This window comes from Phyllostomus hastatus, unplaced genomic scaffold (assembly GCF_019186645.2).
Source record: "Phyllostomus hastatus isolate PE091 unplaced genomic scaffold, TTU_PhHast_1.1 phas_contig_948, whole genome shotgun sequence".
NCBI lineage: Eukaryota > Metazoa > Chordata > Mammalia > Chiroptera > Phyllostomidae > Phyllostomus > Phyllostomus hastatus.
The window spans coordinates 5,651,646-5,667,565 of NW_025333993.1; the positions used below are offsets into that span (position 1 = coordinate 5,651,646).

A 15,920-nucleotide genomic window follows, 5' to 3' on the forward strand; every position below is an offset into this window, starting at 1 on the left:
ATTTTCCAAAGGCCAGGAAACTAAGGCTCAAGCGAAGACACTCCGTGTTTTGATACCAGGATGGGTCTTTGAGAGATCAGCGTTCGAAGCCAGGAAAAACTGCATCAGGAGGAAGCAGCGCCTGTGTGGGCAGCGCTGGAAATGTGGAGGGCCTGCACCATGGGAACTCGGGCGGTTGTTATGTTTAGGTTTCCGTCGTGTTGGTTCAGCTGTGAGCGCGCCACGGGGCAGGGCGGTGTGTTTCCAGGCCCGCGGTCAGGCCTTGGTCCTGGGCGGCCCCGGCGGTGATCCCCGTCCACAGACCGGAGCTAACTGCTCCTCCTCCGTGGTCAGCCCGCAGCCCCGGGCGCATGAGCACAAGTGATGCTGAGGACAAACCTGTGTTTGTCAAGGTCCCAGGTGCCGAAGGAATCCCCTCTGAAGCTGTGCAGCCCCGGGCGGCCCCTCCTGCCCACACCCCTGCCCTGCCCTTCGGGTCTGGAATGACCTTCATCGCACCTCAGCTCCGTGCCACCCACAGAGCGCCCCGCTGCCCTGGATGGCTGTGGCCTCCTCAGGCTTGAAGGTCAAGTCCGTCCACGCCAGGACTGTCGTCCCATGATTCTGCGAGGAGGCTGCAGAGCTTCCTCAAACAAAGTGTGGAGGAGATCCCCCCCACACTCAGGCCTTCGACTTGGGGATGGAAATCCAAAATCCGGTGGAGACTCGTGGTTCCCCGGAAAAGGAACAATCACGTGTAGGGTAGAGTTCGAGAGGCAATACCTAGAAATCCGCCTTAGGAGATGTGGCCCAGATCAAGGCCCCTCTGTTGCAATAAGCCTGGGCGAACCATCGAAGAAGGTTTAGACGTATTTTTCTGTTTCCTGGGTAAGCCGGACTTTCTATTGGGAGTTTTCTTATGAGACAGGGTTTTACCATGTCCTATAACTTTCCGATCTCAAAAAAAATAAAAAAAAAATTCCCTTTTTCCTTTTTGCAGAAAGGCAGGTTTGCCTTTCTCCTGACGGCTGCGGCTGCCTTGTTAATAGCGGCCCTGCGAACTGTGCCCCAGGGACCCGGTGGCTGAGCCCTTCCTGGCCCCCCGCCCACCCCTGCGGCGCACTGCACACCCCAGCTCAGGGTGCGGGAGTGCGCTCTCGGCAGCCTCCCAGGACACGCCCCCCACCACCCCCGCCTCTGCCCACCTGCTGGCACCCGAGCTTGGGACCTCGTGAGTCTCCCCAAGTCCCCTAACGGCAGACGGGCTTGGAACTGGGATGGGAAATTCCACACGAGGATCTCGCCCTCAGGTTTTGAAAAAGAGGAACCCCGTTGCAGGATAAGCCTCGCTGGGCGCGCCCGGGGTCGCCTCCCGGCATCTGGGTGCGTGGCCTGTTGACTGTCACGCAGGGAGAACAAACGGCCGTTCGCCGTTCTCTGCACGTGTTTCCAATCAGCCGTCGCAGATGGAGTTTTGACATGACAGTTTCAGGAGGAGCTGGCTGAGGAAATAGAAGCCAGGTGGCGGCTTGGCTCCCCACGTGCCTGCTCTGCGCTGGGACCGAGCCTGGCCACTGTCATCGTCAGCTTGGGCAGCCAATAACAAAATCCCGTAGACCAAGGGGCTCACACAGCAGGCATTTGTTTCTCACAGTTCCGGAGACCGGGAGTGCAAGGCCAAGGTGCCGGCTGGGTGGCGTCGGGCCAGGGCCCTCTCCTCCAGTTGTGGAGGGCTGGTTCTCGCTGTGTCCTCGCAGGGCGGTTGGAGATGGCTCTCGGGTCACTTCCCCTTCTTACCAGGGCACACAAATCCAGTATGTTGGCCTCACCCTCCCGACTTCATCTAAACTTTTACCTCCAAAGAGCCCCCTCTGCAAACGCCATCACGTCGGGGATGAGGACTCCCACGCACGGACTTTGGGGGGACACGGGCTTTGGGGGGACACGCACTCAGTCCCTAATGGGCACCGTGTTTGCCTCCTCTCTCTTCCCTCTCCTGCCTCCTCCCTCCGTCTCCTCCGCCTTGCCTTCCTCTCGCCTTCCTTGCCTCTCTCTCCAGATCACCGCAAGACCAGGGAGGCACGCTTTCCAGTTGCCACAGTAATAGGGGACTGTATCTTTTCCTCCACCAGAAACTCCCCCGATGAATGCAGCGTGGCCAAAGGCGGGAAGATGGTGGGCAGCCCGGACTCGGTCGGGATGAGCTACGGCAGCTACATGGAGGAGAAGCACCTGCCGCCCCCCAACATGACCACGAACGAGCGCCGAGTCATCGTCCCGGCAGGTCAGGTGCCTGCGGGAGGCGTCCCCGGGCGGTCCCTTCCCGCCTGTGGCTTCCGCCCCCCTCCGTGGTCCAGAGCGGTGGTTGTGCGTGGGAGCCAGCAGGAGTGGGTGCACGTGTGGGGAGGTGTTCACTGGTGTGGGCGTGTGTGTGCACGCGCGTGTGTGTGTGTGTGTGTGTGAGAGAGAGAGAGGATGCCCACGGAAATGCCCTAGAGGCAGGAAGTTCCCTTCCTCTGAGATCATTAGGTGCCAAGTGTCTTTTCTTTTATGAAATGCTATTCATAATAGACGATGGCCTTGTTGGTTTTTCCTAAAAAATTTTTTTCCTTATCTGGGAAAATAACAAGTTGGGAACCGTCCACTGCTTGTTCTTAGACTCCAACATTCCAGCCGTCCCTGGTCTGGAGCGCCGATTCCGAGAACCAGACTGTGGTTCACCCCAGAATTAATCCTAAACCCAGCCCAGAGCAGGGGCTCGGAGGGAAATAGCAGGTCTGTATGCACTTGGCAAAACTCGAGGTGATCAGAAGACGGACTTAGAGCTCCTGAGAGGAGATGCGTGGCGTGAATCTGAAACACCACGACGGTGAGCCTGGCTCGGAGTTGGGCGTCTCAGGCCGAGATTCGGAGACATGGTCTCACGCGGTCCTGAGACACAGGTGGGCTCATCCCGGTGTTCCCAGAGGGAAAGGGAGATCTTCGAGGTCAACTAGCTTTTCCAGGGGCAGACAGCTGATTAGAGGCCAAGTTAGAGTTTGAAGAGATCTACCCGAACCCTTCATTCTCTCTCGGGGTGGTGGATTACACCTCAGCTCCCAACAGGAGCCCCCATGGGTCCCTCCCATTGCTCATTCCGGCCATCTGGTCACCCTGCCGTTCCGCCCAGGGGCCTGCATGCCCCGATCCCAGGTGGTCCCCTCCTGCTCTGGGCACTGTGCGAACACCTCTGCAGGGCGGCCCTTCCCGACCACCCCCGTCCAGAGTCGCTCCCCACTGCACCCAGTGACTCCCCCTCCCCCACCCGCCCCATCTTTCTTTACTGCACCCCTCCTGTCTTTCAGTAGAGTGCACCTTCATGTGAACGCTCGCCGATCATCGCCCTGCCTCCATGGAGGGCGTGCCCCACAAAGGCCTCGCCTGTGGCTGAAGGCTAGGTGCAGGGCCTGGCAGGGAGTGGGTGCCCCGTGAACACTGACAGAGGGAGGGGTGATGGGGTGAAGCCTAGCCACTGGGCTGCGTGCACAGGTCATCCCTTGTGGCCATGGTCATAAAAGGCATGCGTGGGCGACGTGTGTGTGAACTTGACGGTCCCTTCCCCCGCGGGGAAAGTGAGGGCAGACAGCTTCAAATCCTCTCTGTGGCATGACTCCTCCCTCTTATGCTGCCATCGGCTCCCATCCAGCGGGATTCTGTCACCTTCCGAACAGGAGGGCTGAGAGGGCAGCGCCCTGGGCACAGCACCTGACTCAGATTCTCGGCCTGGGCTTCTCTGCAGGGCCGTCACGCTGCAGCCGTCAGCAAACTGTGTGATGCTGGTTCAACACAGCCGGGCATGAGGAGGCTCAGCCTCTGCGGCCACCCCTGATCTTGGAGCACCCTGTAGGGCTTTCGCAGGACACCGCGGGGATAGAGTCTCACGTGTGCCTTGTGTGAGGGACGAAACCGGTTTTGGTGTTCAACACTTTTCCAGGAGCCACATGTTTATTTAGTTTGATGGTGGCAACTGGGATACGCACCCAAGATGTGTCCCTTGTCACTGTGCTGAGAGCAGGAGGCATTTCCTGTCGAATGAGGGAAGGTGCAGAAATGAAAGGTCCGAGGTACCTATCCTGGGTGCGTGGCACCTCAACGAGGCTTGAGATCAGGGATGTGCCTGGGGACACAGCGGGGGGAGACTGGCCAGGTGTACACAGGATGCAGTAGAAACCCAGAAAACGCCCACCCAAGCCCACTCACCCTTTGCTGTCCCCCTGAAGGATTACGTCATTTCTTCAATTTAGGCAAAGCGAAGTGTTTAGTTTTCTAAGATGAGAGAATCGGCTTGCCGAGAGGCCTGCATTGGAAATTCTTGTCTTGGTTCCTCAGGGAATCAGAGACCCACGAGGTAATGCCTGGTGCCACTTACATCCTTTAACCAGTGAGATCATAATTCCGTCACGCCATCAGTATGTTTTGATGTCACCGATGTCCTTTCCAACAGGGCCAGGCTTGAGGCTTTCTGTGCTAAGTAAAATGTTTGGAAAACAGGAGAGAGATTCACACGGGGAAGTGGCAAAGGGCCAAGTCAGGCGAGTCCGAGCCTCCAGCATTTCGGATCCGTGGGAGGTGCTCTCGTGCGGCGCCTGCTGGGCGGGGGCGGGCTGGCCGCGCAGATTGGCTCACGGCCGCGTTTGTGCAAAGCCGGGTTTCAGCTCCTGCAGAAAGTCCTCTTTCCGCGGCTCCCGCCTCGGGTTGCCTCACACAAAGCGCAGGCAGTTATTCAGTTGGTAGCGTTTGTAAGAGTCCATTGTGGCTGATTTTGCAAGTTGTGTCTTTCAGTTATTGGTCAAGCTTCATGCGCGTGTGCGCATACACAGACACACAGATGAACACATGTGCATGCCCACACACACACACGGCCGCGTTGCACAATCTGGATCGTCCCCCAGCATGGCCGCGAGGCTGCAGGACCTGGGGCGGCCGCCTCGGCTGCTGCACCCGCGCCCTCGCTCCAGGACCCAGGCCTCCCTCGGGCGCATTTTGGGCACGGGGTGCTCTGCATACAGAGAGAGGGTTCTGCAGACCTGGTTCCAAACGGTTCATGTAGTTTCTACTAGTTAGAGGCCTTGGTTAATGCTCAGGAGTACTCATCATAAAGACAGCTGAAAAAGTTATTATTTCTAAGTATTTGTAGCAGCAATCAACTACCCACCGGCGTTCATATTCTAGACCTAAAAGCGGCTCCAGTGCACACTGGCCAGAGGGTCGGTGGTTAGGGTGAGAGGTGAGAGGTGAGAGGTGAGAAGGCAGGACCTGGGGCGTTGTCTGTGCTCAGATGGGGCTCTTGAACTTGGACTCCTCACTTCTCAAAGTCTCTACTGTTGTCACTATCTTTAACTCCAGAGCTGCAGAGAAACTCATAAAATATCTCTTATGAGTAAATATATATTCCGGAATCTAATATATTTACTCTGCCTCCTTATTGCAGAATGGATTTTAGAAAGTTCACACAAATATGCACAAAAGAGCAAGCCAGAGCCAACTTAAAACAGAAATGGATGGGGACCGTGGACTAAAGTAAGAACAGAGACAATGGAACCAGGAGGGAGGTTTTATGTATATGTATAAATGCAAACTTTTAAATCTTGCACGATTGCAAAAATTGGGTGTTGTTTGGCTCCAAGGTGTCAGTGGGCAGTGCGAAGGGGACCCATGACTCGGTGTCCCACAGGACAAGAGAAAACCAATGTGGGGAAGGCAGCCCGGCTGTGGACCCTAAGTCAAGAGAAACATGTGTTCCTTGAGTTGCTGTAGTAAGATTACAGGGGGGTCATGAGAAAGGCACTTATCAGTGGGGCCATCAGGCATTCTGGGAGGCGCTGGCTTATGCCCCTTGTCTTGGCAAAATTGTTGGATGGTGCCTCTCCCTCTCAAAGTGTACTGGTTAGACAATAAATCACATCTGTACTTTTAATCTTTCTTTGTCTTATCTATCTATCTATACCAGGGGTGTCAAACTCATTTTCACCGGGGGCCACATCAGCCTTGTGGTTGCCTTCAGAGGGCCAAAATAATTTTAGGACTGTGTACATGTAAGTCCTCCTTAACTGTTAAGGAGTTCAAATTACATTCAGTCCTTTGAAAGCAACCACGAGGCTGGTGTGGCCCCCGGTGATAGTGAGTTTGACACCCCTGGTCTATACCGTCTACCGTCTGTCTATCTGTCCATCCTTCCCATCCATTTGTCATCTCTCTGGTGTGCACGTCCGTATGTCTAGGTCTGCATCTCACGGGGTTGGCTCTTTCTTACACAGCTGTACATCGGTGTCATTCAGTGACATTGGTCTTAATCACAGGGACCCGAGACCTATGACCTAGTTAAGCGGCTCTGTGTTGGCTCAGCTTAATGCGGAGCCTGAGTAGGACACGTTTCTCCAGTACGATCAGGTCTGTTGCTGTCAGGAGCACCCGGGGGACCTAGGATCTAAACGTGCACACTCCCAGACTGGCTGCACTCGGTGTGAAGGGGTGGGCTCTGCGTCATTGACATACTCTTTGGTAGTTCTCGTGCGTCATAAGGTGTGAGAAGCTCTAATCTGGCGAGAAGACACTAAATAAATTCTACTTAACATATGTTCATTATTCCGAATAAAGGTAGGCTATGTCCCTTTTAGAAGACAGAATGGTCCAAGGAAGAATAGGACATAACAGCTTCCCATCGATGTTCGAAGAAGAGGGAGAAGAATCATCATCATCATCGGCCATTTGGTAGGAAGGAACTTGGTCTTCCTAAAGCTCCTCCCTGAAGATGTGTTTTGGGGCTTGTCCTGGGCTGGCACAGTAAATTTGGTGGAGGCCGTGGGTCAAGGCGTTCACGGGGCCATCCGGGACCGTCGAAGACACGGAGTGAACGCAGTACGAGAGCCGAGAAAGCACCTCCACTGCGTCCCTGGGCGCCGGCGCTGAGCTCCCCTCGGGCCCCTCGGGGCGAGCGCACGACCAGGCCCGAGGGCATTTGGCTGTGTCCTCACCCACGGCCGAGCTGACGTGGGTGCAAGGCTGGAATCTGACATCCAGGTGTTCCCAGCCCTGCCTCGCCAAGGCTGCGGGATGGGTCCGTGTTTAGAAACGGCGGGTCCCCGCATTACACGACAGCACCAGCATGCTCTCAGGGATGTAAGCCTCGTGTCTCGTGAAGCGCCTGCCGTCGGCAGTGCTGCCCCTGCGTGTGCCGGGCGGGCCTCGGGCAGCCGCTGCCGCCTCCCCGGCAAGGACGGCGTGCTTGGCGATGTGCTAACCGGTGGCGCTCGCAAAGAGGAAGGCGCGGTCTTCTCTGAAGTTGCAAAATGCTGCCCCAAAGGCAACGGGGCCTCTGGTTTTAGCAGCTGACATTGTTTGGAAAGATTTTTCTTTTTCTCTGTTTTTATTCCCTCAGACGGGTGGTAAAGCATTGAGCTTTTCAAAGATTCTACTTGTTTTCTAAATATCCACCTTGAGCACAAGCCCCTGTGGTAATCCGAAATCTCGGAGATGGAGGAGATAGAGTTGCGGCGTTTGTGTCCTCATTGGTTTACCCCATCCATCCATTCATTCATTCACTCGCGCACCGAGCACTTCCCGTGTTCCAGTCGCCATGAATACAAACTTTTATGCAACTGCAAACTCCCTCTTCTTGGCCCCCAAACACACATGGGCGAAGCTACGTGTGTGGTGTCCTCCTCAGACCCTCCACGCTGGGGAACTTCTGCTCAAATCAAGAAGTGTTCAGCGAGCACTCGTCACCCACACTCGTCACAGAGGAAATGACCCACAGCTGTCCGAGGCAGATAAGACCCATCCACACAATGCGGCTCACGACGGGGGAGTGTGTGATTGAGTTCCAGCGCATGACTCAGACCGGTGACTCAAGACATCTGGGGGGTGAGATGAATACAACCGTGACTAGTCCAGGAAGGCTTCCTCTGCGCCCCTCCTGATCTGATCCCTGAATCCGTCTGCGCCTTCCCACTTTCCGGCGCCACACCCCGCCCTCCGGGCACGTCACTGGGTTCCCGGCTGCTGCGTGGCGGGGCCGCAGCCCAGTGTCTTCCTGCGTGCGCACTGTCCCTGCCGAGTGGACGCCCCTCCTCCTTTCTGCGCCCACAAATCCTTCTCCTCCTTCAGGGCAGCTCTGAAATCCACCCTGTCTGGGAAGCCTTCCCTGATCTCTTGGGAACTTAATCGCTTCTTTTACATCTTACCAAGTCTTTCTATGACAACACTTTATTTTGTTTCCAAATTGCAGATTATAGAGTTACATTCTATACTGCGTCTGTCTCCTTACTTAAATCCAGGTGTCCCATCTAAGACCGTGAAGGAGGTGAGAAGCCCTGTGAACTATACTAGCGGTAAACACATGAACTAGATGACAGTTCAAGTAGAAATGAGGGGTCAGCATTAAGGCAGTTAAAGGTCAGTGGAAAGCCAAGGTCACGGGAAGGGAGGACGCAGCCGCTCTGACCACAGCTTGGCCACGGAGCTGCCACTAAGCCTCCAGCGCGGCTTTGGGTTTCCTGGCAGCTGCACTAGAAAGAGTCATCAGGGCAGCAATTCCTGTTTGCACATAGAAGTGCCACCGGGAAGGCCATGGTCTTCTCCGAGAAGAATCCCTGGACTTGACACTCAGGTCCCGCCGAGGCTGGGGGCAGGACCTTCCTGCCACATGTGTCTTCCTGCCGCCGTTGCGACACCGCATTTCACCAGCCTGCCGCCCGCCACGCCCTCCACAAAGACAGTGGGTTGCAGCGGAGAAGCGTCCAGCGCGGACAGACGCCTGGCACCCAGCGCGAGCCTTGGCCATCTGGCGGTTGTGCGCTCGGGGTCTCGAGTCCCCACCCGGGCAGAGGGCCCGCGTCACTTCCCCAGACCCTGCCTGCGAGTGGCACCTCCAGCCGTCGTGTGAACACGACAACTGGCGAGTCATAGAAGAGTACCCCCCCCCCCGACCACGCCCAGGTGGCCAGCACCTCGTGTTTTCGTCCTGGTGGAGTTGGTGGTTTAAAAGCCTGTCTGTTCCCTTAGATCACGATAACCTTCGTGGGCTGGTGATCGCGTCCTTTGCATTCTTAGTCACCAGGCAAAGCGGCAAGCAGAGATCGGTGAATGGGCATTTACTGATAGTAATCCAGACTTAGTTACTGGGAATCCCGGAATCACGGGAGCTGGAGTTGCAAGATTCTTGATGGTCTTTGCTCAACTTTGTGTGTTAGTCAGGGTTCTTCACAGAAACAAAGCCAGTGTCTCTCTCTCTCTCTCTCTCCCCCTCTCCCTCCCTCCCTCTCTCTCTCTTTATATATATATACATATATATATATAAATATATATATATATATATATGTGTATATATATATATATGTGTGTGTGTGTATATATATATCCACACACACACATAAAAATATCTATCATCTGTCTATCTATCTATCTATCATCTATCTATCTGTCTATGTGTCTATCACGGGGCATTGCCCGTGCGGTTAGGGTGGCCGAGGAGTCTGGCAGCCCACGGTCTGCCGTCTGCGAACCCGAGCCGGGAGAGCCGACAGTGCGGTGCTCCGCCCGAGCCCCAAGGCAGGAGAGCCGGCAGAGGATGGACGGACGGCAGACAGCTCCAGTCCTCTCTTCCCCCACCTTTTTGATCTCTTGCAGAGGGGTCCCAGGGAACCCCAGGACTCCCCCCCACAGAGGGGCGGGCCCTCTGCTTTCTCAGGCTACCAGTGTAAATGCTAATGGTGATGTTCACTAAATATCTGGCTTCCCGACCCAGTCAGGTGGACAGATACTTAAGGAGCCTCTGCCTTTACACTTGAGGACCGAGCCCTCCGGAGGTGGCATGGGTTTCCCAGGGACACTCGCACGGGCGGGTAAGGGCAGAGCCACTCCCTCATCCTTGCACGTTCGTGCTGGAAGACTCTGACGTCAGAAACTACACGTTTCTTCTCTATCGTCCTTTGCCGTGCCACCGAACACTCCTGAGGGTCCCTCCCGCTCTGTCGCTCTGTCTGCATCACAGTTCGTGATTCTAGAAGCTTCTGGTTAAATCTCTTCCACGTAACTCAAGGAACTACACAAGCAAAGCAGCTAAAACTTAAATCCTAACGTCAGGGTCAGTTGTAGTTTTAAACCATCAGCTGAATAGCACCCAAGGGGACTCTTCGGGGACTCACATGTGACCCAAGTCCCGCAAACCGAGACGGCGGCAGCTCCCGTCTGTCGAGTGCGCACTGTCATCAGCCCCTGGTCGTCTGCGTGTGTGAAGCAGGTGTCGCCTCTCTTAACCCCCACGGCCCCCTGTCTCTCAGGTGCTGCTTGTTCACTGTACAGGTGGAGAGACCAAACCCCGGGACGCCGAGGGCAGGACGTCCCAGCCGTTGGCGAGCCCGGGTCTGGCCCGGTCTGTCCGCCCCCAGAGTCTGAGTTCGAGTCCCCGTTCCGGACTCTCAGAAGCATCTAGGGAGGGCCGCAGGGCGGTGGGGCGGTGGAACAGGAGTGTGGCGGCGGTGTCGCAGAGATGCCGGAGTGGCCTTTTCCAAGGACGCCGAAGGGAACAAGGGTGGGGTAGATGAGAAGTTCAGAATCGTCTCTGTGTTGCTCAGCACCTACCCTTTACGTGTCTGTGATGGCCGTGGTTTACCTGTTCTGCTTAAAGACCAAAGGGAAGAGGGGAACTGAAAGGAACTTCGATTGGGCATGGCTGGCCGGGTGGATGTTGATGGATGCAGAAAAGAAAGTTTGAGATTGGCGATTTTGGTTTGGTTCCCTGTGTGTTTAAGAAACCCGCGAGACCCACCGCCCAGCCCAGCGGCCCGCCGGGAGCCCAGGGTGAGCGCCCTTTATCGGGAATCACACCCGTGAGCTCCAGACGCTGCTGTTTTCTGGCTCTGGGATCTGGGGAGTCACTTCGTCGCACTGTTCTTTATTTTCTTGGCACCACAATAAGGATGGCAGTGATGCCTACTGTATACAGTGCTGAATGGATTCAGTAAGACAATACACGCGAGGGTCACTAACAGTGCCTGGGGTGTGAGGATTCCTCAGACAGTCTCTGCTCTTCCTTCCTGTTTGCTTAGGCGCTGGGGACAGAGGGGCAGAGCCCTGGGTGCCAGAGCGGGATCGACAGGCACAGGCACGTGGCACACGTGGAAGGGTGCCCCCCCAAAAAAGACATGTGCAGCCCTACCCGCCCCCCAATGCCTCTGAACATGACCTTACTTGGAACTAGAGTATATTCAGCGTTAATCAAGTCAAGATGAGGTCCTTAGGGTGGGTTTCGTAAAGTGACGAGTGTCCATTTCCAAAGGGAAATTTGGACACAGGCATGCATGGGTGAAATGAGGAGAACACGCAAGGAGATGGCCGTGGGACAGCAGAGGCAGAGATCGGGGGCTGGGGGGAGGGGCCAGGGAGGAGGACGCGGCTGCAGGACCAGGGGCACCGAGGACAGTTGTCACCACCAGCAGCTGCCTGGAGAGGCGGGAGGGACCCTACCCAGAGTCTCGGAGAGAGCGCAGCCCTGCCAGCACTGGGGTCTCAGACGTCCAGCACCCCGAACTGTGAGACAGGTATTGACCTGTCTGTCGCTTTAAGCCACGGGACTCAGTCCCGGCAGACTCAGGGACGATGGGTGGGGCATGCATGTTGGCAGGCGACAGAACGCCCAGGGTCACCTCCAGAGTGAGGCGGGGGCGGGGGAGAACCGAGGACAGAACTCCGGGGATGCTGCCATTTCAGGGGCAGAGAAAGAAGACCCCACAGGGAGAAGCTTTGACGTGGAACAGGTCCCTCGGCGTGGAAAACAGGATGCGCCCATGCAGGGCTGTCCATGAACACCGGAGGGCAGGCAGCAGGGGGAAGACAAATGAAGAAACACAAGACCCGAAACCCAGAGGAGCACGCAGCAAGAGTGGAGGGCGGCCCCCTCCGGGAAGACACGGTGGCGCATCCGAACGGCCACGACCTGTGCGGGGCCCACCGAGTGCCACCTGGTCGTGTCCTTTCTGAAGAAGAGGCACAGCCGAACGGTGGTCCCTCACGCCCGTGGAGGGCAGGCACGCCCCCTCGGAGTTGGTGACTCTCTTGGTGACTCTCTTGTAGGGTCTTGCACACGTTCACATGTGCACTTCGTCACTGGTAATCGATTAGTTAACAAATGAACAAAACAGAGTAAACTTGACCTAGGTTGGTGACTGCTTTGAAAGTAGAAAAGTTCTACAGTAATAGGTAGAAAAAATGGGCAGAAAAGGCTCTTGGTCCTAGTGAAATGTCGAACGTAGAAGGAACCAGAGACGTTCTCCGTGCAGAGCACCTGGAGATGCTGCATAGAATCGAACGTCCCATTTGTGCAAAGCCCAACTGGGAAGAAATGAATTCCTTAGAGACAGAAGACAAGGAGGATGCTGAGAACAGGGCGGCCCATTCTCACGCTGGCACCTGCGCATCTTTGGTGGCGTGGGTGGGGGCGGGGAGCCTGTGCCTGTGTCACACCGAGATTGGGGTTTAAAGGTCAGCTTAGGGCAGGAGACGAGGTCCTGGCCTTGCACACAGCAAGGAGTTGAGCCCGGGTCCCTCCCCAGCCCTCAGATGCAATGTGCACCCAGCCGTGAGTTCGAGCCACCCCTGGGCTGAGAAATGAACCAACGGCAAAGCGGCCATGGCTCATGATGACCTTGGACACCTGACGGAAGGACGTACAGAATCTTCTTGGAGAGACATGTCTTCTCTCCAAGCCTCACACGTTTCTTGTAGATAAAGACCGGAGGATGCCTCTGTAACCCCAGATACAAAAATTGGGGGGGAATGGTCTACCCAGACCAAGATTCAGCAAAAACAACACTTGACGTGATTAAGCTCTCAGGAATGTTGGATAATTGAAGTATAGGATAGAGAATATTAAGCAAGTAGGTTTTAAAATGATGAGATAGAAAAAAGGAAGCAGAAAAGAAGAGAAACAAGGCAATATGGAAACGAGCAAATAATTTCGAAGGAGAAACAGGACTCCTAGAAAAACAAAAAGATTCACAGATTATCAGAAACCCAGATGAGTTAAACAGTGGATCTGAAAAAGCTGATGAGGGAATTAAAGAGTTGATACCGTCCTCAGAGAGTGGCGCAGTGACAAAAGGGATGGAAAATACGAGAAAATGTCAAGAGTAGGAAGGACTCATGACCATGTCCTGCGCTGACCTGATAGAAATTCCAGAAAGGAGGAAATCGATAATGAGAGAGATGAAATATTTGAAGAGACGAAAGCCGACTTTTCCAGAATTGACGAGCAAGACCATTTTCCACGTGGGGAAGCGCCAGCCAGGGGAGGAGGAACAAGAATCAGTCCACAGCGGTCACCCTCTGGTGAGGCCGCAGAAGAGCCGGGACCCGGGGCACCCAAGCCGACGAAAGAGAAAAGGCAGACTTTCTGAAAACAGTGACGGTTCTCGGGGCAGCGCCCGCCCCAGCCACAGCTCGGGGCCCAGAGGGCAGCAGAGGAAAATGCCCAGTGACCTGGGAGAGACGGACGTAATTCCAGCTCTCTCCTGGGCTCCTGACCCTTTTATTGCCTGCCGGAGACCCGTTTAGTAGCTGCGTGAAGCCAGTGGACTCTGTAGGATAAGGCAGAAAACTCGCCTCTAGGTGAGCAAAATGAACTTCACGAGAATACCAAGGAAGCAAGTTTATCAGAGTGCAGTCTCATCCACTGTGTAAAGTGAGGGTGAAATAAAGATTCTTTCAAAGACAGAGAGTCTGTTTCTAACTTACTCCCAGTTCAGGAAATAAGAAAAGAGGTAATAAGCAGGGAAAGAAAAGGGGCCCTAGAGGAAAGGAGTGAGGAAGAAGAAGGAAATGAGAGCGATGGAATTGGCTAATCCACGGGCAGACTGAAGAGAAATGGCAGTAACAGGACCACCTTGGGCTCCTCGCTGGGGAGCACAGCAAGAAGGTGGATGAAAACCCTGGACACCATTATCGTGCATGATTAGGGATGGATGGCAGGGGTTTGAGATTTCTACATTCCTTGCATTTGGGGGGCGGGGATAGGATGTATTTGATGATTACATATATTTTGTTTCAAGATTAACAAGTAAAGAAATAGAGCCAGAATGTTAAACAGCCAAGCCAGTGGAGGAAGAAAAAAAAAAGAAATGAAGAAAAGTAGATCAATCTATTTAGATGTTTAGAAAGGTGAAATAAAGAACAGACAAAGCCAGGTAAATGGAAAGCACAAAATAAAGCATGGAAACCAGATAAACCAGTAACAACAAATGCAAGTAGAGCAAACTTGCTACTAGAGACAGAGAGTGCAGGATTTCCTAAAAACACCGTCAGGTCTGTCATGTGCCATTCACAAAAACGTGTAACGGCGAATGGATGGCGTGAGACACACTCGTCAAATTCTAATCAAAACAGAGCTGACAGTCGTGGAACTAGAAAGCATTCCTGGAGATAAGTGAGGATAATCACATGATGAAAAAAGATTACACTCACAAAAATGTGTAACAGCAAGGGACTTGCATGTGGCCAGTCACATAGCCTCCCAACACACAGAGAACCGGACAGAGAGGCAGACAAGTCCACGTGAGTGAGGGGTTTGCATTCGCCTCTCTCGGTCACTGGTAAGTCAACCACACGAACATTGTATGTACATTACCAATTTCGATGCAGTGGTTATTTAAAGAAACCTGCACCCAACCGTTAGAGACCCTGCAGTTTCTTAAACACGCGAGATGCATTTCCAGAAACGGCACAAAGAAACCGCCGATGGGAACAATAAGCAGAGTCTGGTGACCTCCTTCACCGGCCGAAGTGCGATGAAACTAGAAATCGGTAGTGATTGGAACAGTAACACTCCCCCCGCCCGCCCCCCCCCCCATACGTGTGGAAGCCGAGACTTGCAGAAGCAGCCTTGAGGGTGGGCTGTGCAGAGACCACGTTTCGCTCTCTGGCGGGCTGACGCTCAAATCCAAGCCGGCTCTCGCTGCGGGGCCGCCTTCCAGACGTGCAGCCCGTCCGTCCCCAGGCGGAGGCGAAATGGGAAGGTTTCGCAGACTCCTGAGCGTCTGGGACAGCAGGTTGGCAGGCTTGCCAGGCGCCTGGTTTTACAAACAAGGACCTCGCAGGGTGGCGGTGCGTCTTTGAGGCACGTTTTATTGTAAGGTGTTTGTGTTTTCAGCATCGAGGATGATTTCTCTGTCTGGAAGCCAGTACTTTGCAATGATGGTGTTCAGGGAAAAGGACACCCAGGGCCCGTATCACCACCAGCCCAGCTGTTGCTCAAGCTCGCTGCCGTCCCTTCCCCTCGGGGAGTCTCTGAAACCAGGCGTCGGCCTGTATGACCGTGAAGGTTTCCAGTGCGCCTTCAGCCATGCAGTGCCCTTCAGCTAATTTAAATATCTACTTCAGATCCTCCCAGCAACAGCAGAACTCTATGAGGTCAGAGTCCAGGGGCCGGAAATCCCCCACCCTCCGTAGCCCCCTCGTACACTGAACAGCGCAACTGCAGAAACTCTGTGCTGTGCTCTTGTTTGTTTTTTAAATTCCCACTCACTGGCACAGCCTTCCTACAATGCTTGGCTGTTAACCATGTAATCTAAGACACAAATCAGAGGCTTCGGGGAGAGATGGGTTCTTTCCCCGCCCCCTGTACCCGGGGGGTTTGCCACGTGGACGCCCACGAGCGTGGGATGATGATGACACAGAGGTTCTCAGAACAATCGGACCGCAGGGCTGAGAACAGTCCGACTCCCCTGCAGGGGCTCATGATGCACCTGACGGAGGCACCTCCAGACGCTTCCTAAAATAAAGCAATGATAAATCAGACTTTTGCGTTTAGAAGGCAGAGGCTGCCCCGTGATAATAGATTGTCTATTTCCTTTCAGCCGAGTCTGCGCTGCGGACGGAGCCCAGCGTGTGGGTGCGCCGTTTCCCTGCAA

General features: G+C 54.7%; 1 protein-coding gene across 2 annotated transcripts in view; it reads left to right on the forward strand.

Moving 5' to 3' along the window:
• ERG (ETS transcription factor ERG) overlaps positions 1-15,920 on the forward strand; it is a 99,963-nt gene that overhangs the window by 57,322 nt on the left and 26,721 nt on the right. For both annotated transcript variants that reach the window (XM_045852746.1, XM_045852747.1), the window contains exon 3: positions 2,112-2,263. In XM_045852746.1, the coding sequence (XP_045708702.1) occupies positions 2,112-2,263 (152 nt within the window). The remainder of the gene's footprint in view (positions 1-2,111; positions 2,264-15,920) is intronic.